The sequence below is a fragment of the Panulirus ornatus genome, chromosome 7 (assembly GCF_036320965.1).
Source record: "Panulirus ornatus isolate Po-2019 chromosome 7, ASM3632096v1, whole genome shotgun sequence".
NCBI classification, from domain to species: Eukaryota; Metazoa; Arthropoda; class Malacostraca; order Decapoda; family Palinuridae; genus Panulirus; species Panulirus ornatus.
The window spans coordinates 27,435,122-27,443,854 of NC_092230.1; the positions used below are offsets into that span (position 1 = coordinate 27,435,122).

The 8,733-nt window shown below is 41.1% G+C and overlaps 1 protein-coding gene across 2 annotated transcripts in view; it reads left to right on the top strand.

The window, feature by feature from the left end:
- Nucleotides 1-1,038: 1,038 nt before the first annotated feature.
- LOC139749338 (zwei Ig domain protein zig-8-like) overlaps nucleotides 1,039-8,733 on the top strand; it is a 141,883-nt gene continuing 134,188 nt past the window's right edge. For both annotated transcript variants that reach the window (XM_071663059.1, XM_071663060.1), the window contains exon 1: nucleotides 1,039-1,775. In XM_071663059.1, the coding sequence (XP_071519160.1) occupies nucleotides 1,730-1,775 (46 nt within the window). In that variant the 5' untranslated portion in view covers nucleotides 1,039-1,729. The remainder of the gene's footprint in view (nucleotides 1,776-8,733) is intronic.

Sequence of the window (8,733 nt, forward strand, 5' to 3'; positions counted from 1 at the left end):
TATTTGCGTGTGTGGACGTATGTATATACATGTGTATGGGGGTGGGTTGGGCCATTTCTTTCGTCTGTTTCCTTGCGCTACCTCGCAAACGCGGGAGACAGCGGCAAAAAAAAAAAGAATATATATATATATATATATATATATATATATATATATATATATGCACACAACCATATAGAACTTTGCTTGGTTTCCCTGAGGTGAATAGTCGGCCATACCATTAAAATGTTGGACCCTAAAGTTGTAGAATACTCATGTATATACACCTTGTTGACCTTGCTTTACGTGACATTTACACAGTCAAACATCTGACGAGTTTTCAAAGTAAATTCAGTCAGCCACTATAAACCAGTTAGTCTAAAGGAGAGGAGTACAGAGAGATACGAGGGAGCGTTCCTCCTGCAGCAACAGTTAAGTGAAATGAGAATACGTCAGCCGAGACAAAATATCCGTGGAACTCAACGGAAAAAAAAAAAATGGTAAAAGTACAGAGTGAAGATGCCGGGCCTCACGAGTGTCAGACTCCTACAAATATAGACATAATATACGTGATAACAGACTGGTCAGAACACTATAGCATGTCAAGGCATCCACACTCCAGCTACTGACGTCACAAAGTTAGCCAACAATCCCAGCAATTTACCGTAAAGCTGTATAATGTTGGGCCGCTGCTCAACGCAGTGGCTCGTCCTGTTATTTCATCAAGCAGTATATCTGTTGTCCCATATGATCCCCACTTTACAAAGACTAACAATATCCGGTCCAGCAAAGTTTGTTTACAATGTCTTAATTAATATTTTCTAGTTTTGTAAGTTTACAAATAGTGAAGAGACTGCAAGAGGATGTTAACTGAAGATCAATTCAGAGCAAATATCCTCGTTACTGTTGTATTATCCGCGTACCTGGAGGGGAGACAATAATTGTGATACATGGTCTTAATGATTAATCTGGAGAGTGGCAGTGGTGGTCGTGTCGGTGAGACGGGCAGTGTGAGGCGCCGGTGGCGGCGACGGCGGTGAGGGTAGGAGTCAGTGCGGCTACTGGCGTGGTGGGGAAAGGTAGTGCGACGCTCGCCTGCCTATCCGCCTGCCAACCCTCCACACTCCGTAACCCTGATAAAATTAACCTGGACTCCTATAGTTATTTAGCGATATAGTAATTGGACTCTCCTCTCACGTAGAGGTGTGATAAACTTTACTGGTCTTGTTTTTAAAATGGAAGTCTGCTCTTTTGAAAACTTAACAACATAAACTTTCCAAGTCTGAATCAAGTTTAATTTTGTGTGAAGTTTTACCAAGACAGTGGTCCTTTAGTTAATGCTATAAACAAAAACAATTATTGCCTCTCCTACTTTGAAAAAAGAAATAATATTTCATTTAAATACCAAGTTCAATTACTTTTTCGTTTTTGTAGTTTGTAACGTAACTTTTTTTTTTTCGAAAACTCTACAACGCAAAAAGATTTTTCGTTCTGTGAGCGTAGAAGGTGATGGTGGAATAACATGGCACTTGACCTCATAAGTGACCAGTGAAGCCTAAGAAGCTTAGGTCAAGGCGGAGGTCAAGATTTTTGTGAAGTGCTAATGGCGAAAAGAGGTGAACCTTGAGTGACAACTATAGGTCATCCATCAGTGGCGATCAGAGTTCACCCCTGAGTGACGAACTGAGGTCAACTTTGAGGGACGGCCGGAGGTCATTTTTGAGGACACTGTGCTTGGAATTAGTTCATCATGTGCACTCTACACTTCGCTCTACTATTGGTCATCACAACACCAGGTAGGTTACGTCACACGCTGTTGCAACCACCGTCACAGTCAGGTAGGCTTCGTTACATGCCGGTGCAACTACCGTCACAAGTCAGACAGGCTGCGTCACGCGCTAGAGCAAATACCGTCACAATGTCTGGTAGGCTGTGTCGCGCGATAGTGTACTGCCGTCACTTTTCATGTTCGAGTATCGCCGTCATAAGCCTGGTACTTACGTACTAGTGCACTGTCGTCACAGTGACTACTACATTACGCACAAGTGCATTGTCGTCACAGCGTCTACCACTTTACGTACTAATGCACTATCGTCACATCGCCTGGTACTTTACGTAAAGTACTAGTGCACAACTGTCACATAGTCTGGTTCTTCAAGTACTAGTGCACAATCGTCAAACAGTCTGGTTCTATAACTACTAGTGCACAATCATCACAAAGTCTGGTTCTTTAAGCACTAGTGCACAATCATCACAAAGTCTGGTTCTTTAAGCACTGGTGCAAATCAAAGTCTGGTTCTTTGATTACCAGTGCACTGCCGTCACAGACAGGTATTTTATACAAGTGTACTATCATCACAACTCTTGGTACGTTACCGTGCTAGTGCATTACCGTCACAACACCTGATACGTTACCGTGGTAACGCATCTCCCGTCACAGTATCAGGATACGTCGAGTATGACGCTGGTTTTACCTCATGCAGAAGTTATTGCCTTTCTGGTATTTAACCTGTATTTATTGACGTTTCAGTCGAAAGTTACCGTTCCTGTGCGAGCTCGTGACACTTGTCATTTTACTTTTTGTTACTTTCTGCAGTGAAGCGATACTTCGAGAACATGAAACGTTTGTGACTTATTCAAAGACGGAAACTATAGTTGTAGGACTATGAATAGAAATCTGATGAAAGTATAGGAAATTATTATATTGCAGGTTTAGTATGACGTTATGACATAGTGTAACTCGATATTTTTTTAAGCAGTTAAACTCATCTAGATAAAAGTAACTATGGTTCCAGATATATAGTATCATAACGTAGGGTGTTATTTCAGCTAAACTCGCTTACCCTTACGTAATCCGACTTAATCCAGGCACAAGGTAGAATAGCCTGGCCTAGATAAACCTACCCAAACCTAAACTGTCCAGGATGATGGGTTGGATATAGTAAATTTAACCTCGTATATCGAACTCTCTTACACGACCTTACAACTCAGCGACTAGAAACGTATACCAACGGGCAATATATGTTTTTTGCATACATTATTATATTATTATTATTATCATTACAATCATTATTATTATTACTTAATGCTTCGCACCACAATCAAAGCACTACCTAATAAAGATAACTGAAGCACAGGTCTTCCTCTTCAACCAGAAAACAATTAAGAACTTTATCTACATAGTCTTAACAATATTTTCCTAAATCCAAAGATATAAGTAAACCTGTCAAGAATATTCCGTACGGCAATTCCTATTCTGGGATTTGTTCAAACGTATCTTCAGTATTTATTTTCTTTTTTTTTTCTATGTAGCTAAGAATACCAGATATCATCCGGAAATGTTGAAACCTTTTGCAGAAAGCAGGTAAGGGTTAGTTAGGAGAAATTGTCGGTCTGCAGAGAAGAATGCCTAGATGTTGGCAAAGGTGGCTCAGATGTCATTATGCCGACTCTGTTATTACTGGATTTATCAATCTTCTCCATCAGTTTTCTCGATAATCGTCCATCTATGATTGACACCGAGGGAGAGCCTCCTCGCCTCTGGTCGTGAGTTAAGTAATGCTGTTTGATGGAACAATTCTTCGACCATCCCGCTGGTCTTTGTGAAATTCATTCATTTTTGAATTACTAGAACTGACATTCGTGTGAACTTCGATGTATGAAAAGGAATTTCTCGTCTCTCAAGAAAAAGTCGATAGAGTAATAAAGTTGCGCAAGACGAAAGTGAACAGTATCGGCTTACCACCACATAACGCAACGGTGCCGATGATCGGCAGAATAACCACAGTCTAGAATTAGCACTTGAACTGCATGGAATGTGTGTACTGATAATGCATAGCTTTACCATACACTAAATATTCACCTTCCATGGTATTTGAACAACAATGTATATCCATCCACTGAAGGCGTTTACTAATGGGTTTCATTTATATTACATTCTCAAAAGAGAATAATTGTTTATCATAAAAACTAGCAATACCTGTGCTAGGAGGTACCTATTTAGGAATTCCACTTCATACGTTATTACACAGTCAGCTTGCGAGTACCAAGTCCCTCATAAAAGTAATCTACTGGCGTACTACTACTGGTTGCCTCCTAAAGACATTCAGCTTGCGTACCACTCACTAAGTCGGTCCCTCATAACGAGTAAGCACATCCTGTGCCACCAAAATACTCAATAAACATCGGCAGCTTTCGTAACACTTCTTACTTCACAGTGAACACCCCATGTGCCAATTTGTAACCCATAAAGACCAGCAGCTTCAGTAAGGATAAGAACGTCAAAAAGACCAATGGTTCCTGCTCAAAGACCCACACACACACACACACACACATATATATATATATATATATATATATATATATATATATATATATATATATATATATATATATATATATATACATATATATCAGCACGTGTTATACCAATTGTTACCTCATCTGAACCTGTGGTTTCCATTCCATTCTGTACTCATAATCCTCATATCTATGTGCCACTAAGACACTAGAGTCGCGGGTTACCATTCACCTCATCAAGATCTTTGATTGCGCGGGTGATGAGGCTCAAGTATCCCTCGAATACTTCCAGGAACCTCAGATCTAAACACTCCCACTGATACAAAAAGAAGGAGAAATAAGTGGCAGTTCCCGAATCAATATTCTCCGTTCCTTTGCCACTGCGTAGCTCCTACAACTAGCGCTTGCTTACCCAACACTACCACTTGAACTTAGGAACTCCCGTACCAATGCGTCCCTCTCTTACCATAATGTACCTCATAAATACTAGCATCTCTTTTACCATATTGTACCTCTTAAAGACTAGTACCTCTAACACCATAGTGTACCTCATAAAACTAGCATCTTTTCTACTACAGTGTACCTCATAAAGAACAATATCTGTAGCACCATAGTTTACCTCATAAAGACTGGCATCTTTTGTACCATACTGTACCTCAGAAAGACTAGTATCTCTAGCACCATAGTGTACCTCATAAAGATTAGCATCTCTTGTACCATAATGTACCTCAGAAAGACTAGTAGTATCTTTAGCACTATAGTGTACCTCGTGAAGGTTAGTGAGTCTCGAACCATAGCGTACCTCATGGATTTATCCCGTGTACCACAGTGTACCCGATAACGTCTTGTGCACCAAAGTATACCTTATGAAGACTAGCATCTATTGTACCATAGTGTCCCACATACAAGCAATTATCTCGTGTACCTTAGTGTACCTCAGATTTATCTCGTGTACCTCCCAAATACTAACATCCAGTGTACCATAGCGTACCTCATAGACTATTATCTCGGACGACAGTGTACCTCAAAATGACTAGCAACTTTTTCACCACAGAATGCCTCATAGAATACTATCTCGTGTAGTGAAGTGTACCTCATAAAGACTACTATTCCTTGTACCACAGTGTAGCTTATAAAGACTACCATCCCTTGTACCACAGTGTACCTCATGAAGACTACCATCCCTTGTACCACAGACTACCAACTACCTCATAAAGACTACCATCCCTTGTACCACAGTTTACCTTACAAAGTCTACCATCCCTCATACCACAGTGTACCTCATGAAGACTACCATCCCTTGTGCCACAGACTACCAACTACCTCATAAAGACTACCATCCCTCGAACCACGATGTACCTCATAAAGACTACCATCCTTCGTACCAGTGCACCTCATAAATACTACCATCCTTCGTACCAGTGAACCTCATAGACACTACCATCCGTCGTACCACAGTGTACCTCATAAATACTATCATCCGTCGTACCAGCGTACCTCATAAAGACTACCATTCGTTGTACCACAGTATACGTCATAAAGACTACAATTCGTCGTACCACAGTACCTCATCAAGACTACAATTCGTCGTACCACAGTGTACCTCATAAAGGCTACCATCTCTCGTACCACAGTGTACCTCATAAAGACTACCATTCGTCGTACCACAGTGTACCTCAAAGACTACCATACCTCATACATAGTGTACCTCATAAAGACTACCGTCTCTCGCACCAGAGTGCACATCATGAAGACTAGCTTCATGTACCATAGTGCATTTCAAATACTGACATCTCCCTCTGTTACCATAGTGTACCTCATAAAGACTAGCATCTCTTGTACCATATTGTACCTCATAAAGACTAGCATCTTTTGTACCATATTGTACCTCATAAAGACTAGCATCTTTTGTACCACAATGTACCTCATAAAGACTAGTATCTCTAACACTATTGTGTACCTCATAAAGACTAGTATCTTTTGTACCACAGTGTACCTCATAAAGACTAGTATCTCTAGCACTAGAGTGTACCTCATAAAGACTGGCATCTCTTGTACCAGCGTGTACCTCAGGATGAGTAACAGCCCCATATCATGTACCTCATGATATAGCACCCCCCCCCCCCCATCGCTAGCTTCACCGTACATCAAAGACTTCCCCTCATCATGTCACCTGGTACCTCATAAAGACTCGCAGCTCTCGTGCTGGTAGGTACCTCATAAAAGACCAACATTTCCGTTGCTTTTAGTGTACCTCATGCAATCGATATACCGTCGCACCACTAACGTACATCACACAGACCGGCAGCTTCGTACCATTACGTACCTCACAGTGTACAGTGTCTGTGCTGCCATGTAACTTATAAACACTCGCTGCTCCAATGGGGTTAAATACTTCATAATGCCTGATGGTTCCGGCTCTAAAAGCCTTTTATACTTTAGGTGGATTAATGCCTATAGTTACCTCATCTGAACCTACAATGTGTCCATTCAATTCTGTATTTCATAAACCTCGTAATTATTTACCACAAAAAGGCAAGTGAGCCTTCAGGTTACTATTCGCCTCCTCGTGATCTCTCATTGTGTGGATATGAGACTCCGGCATCCGTAGAATACCTCATTAATCCTAGGAACTTCAGACCTTTTAATCACATCAACTGAAGAAAAATAAAAGAGTATAGTTGCCAAATCAGTCTTCTCCACTCCTTTGCCTCTACGTAGCTCCTAAAACTAGTAGTTGGCCACTTAACCTTAAAAATTCTTGTACCACTATGTCCATAGAGACCAGCATCTCATGTAACATAGTGTAACTCCTAAAGACTATCGTTTTGTATGCCGTTGTGTATATCACAGACTAACATCTCTCGTATGATGATGTACCTCATAAACACTAGCATCTTTCGTACCGTAGTTTACCTCATGTAGACTAGCGCCTGCCGCACCATACTTTACCTCATAAAGACAACCACCTCCCGTGCCTCATGTACTTCATACAGACTGGCTCCTCTCGTAACACACTGTACTTCATATAGTCTATCATCTTCCATAACATAGTGTACCTTATTCAGACTAGCACCTCATGTACCATAGTGTACCTCATAGACTATCACCTTCCATGCCATAGTGTACCTTATACAGACCAGCACGTCTTGTATCATACTGTATCTCATATAGACTATTATCTTTAGTACTACAGTATCCCTCATACAGACTAGCACCACTCGCAACACAGTGTACCTCATAATGGCTAGCGCCTCTCGTACCACAATATATCTCATACAGATTATCATCATTCGTACCACAGTGTACCTCATACAGACTTGCATCTTTCGTACCATAGTGTACCTCGCAGATTATCATCTTTTGCACCGTTGACGTTCCTCATACAGATTAACATCTCATGTACCATAGTATACAGTGTTCTTTTGACCTGCAGGGGAATGGGATCTGTGGGGAAGTGCCTTTCAGATTGGGAATATTAGCGTAGTATTCCATGAAACTGGGGAAATATAAGTATGGATGAGAAATGGGTTCCGGCTGTTTTGTTACCTTATCCTGTAAACGTAAGTTCGTCTCTGAAAAGATTCTTTTATTTAGGTATGGCACAATATTTCTTCCTTTAAGAATTTCAAGGTAATTACCTTTAATAATCTTGTGTTTCTTATGTCTCACAATGTGGATTTAGGGTCTGAAACTGAGGGAAAGATAATACTTTACATTAACATAGGTCCGAATTTTAGCCTCATATTGTGGCACAGAACAACGCTGGTGTACCCCGTAAAAGACTGTCATTTCGAGAGCTATAAAGTACTTTACGAAGGTTATCAAACCCGAGTACCATAATGTAACTGATGAAGAATCCCAGTCTTCCTGAAGAAAGTATCCTATGAGTGAGATTGGTAGCCCCCTTAACCAAGGTGAGGTCCATGAGTTAACACCTCGCCTGCTGCTTCTTGCCTCGTAAAGCCTAGCAGTAACCATGTCACCACGTACCTCACGGAAGACAGCAGTTCCTGTCACTGTGTAACTCATCCTAACGAGCCGTTCCCTTGCCAGTGTGCGTCACTCAAGATGGGCCTTTGTGCAGTGGGTATACAGTACAAAGTTACAGCTTTACCTCCACTGCGTAAATCACAGTGGAATGAGCACTTTCCGTGACGTACTACACCTCATAAAGTCTAACATATACCTTGAGTTAGGTACCTCATAAAGATTACCATACCCGTGGCTTCTGTGCTTCATAGCAGTCACTACACCTATGGCTTCTGTACCTCATCAAGATCACCATACCCGTAGCTTCTGTACCTCCTGAAAGCACATCCTTGGTGAAGAACATCTCACTTCAAAGAAGTTTGCATTTCTCTGCTAATGAAAGTAGCGAAGCCTTGGGCTGTAGGAACCTCTGAGAAGAGATCATGGCTTTAGGTAAGTCCATCATTTCCCTGCTCCTGCATG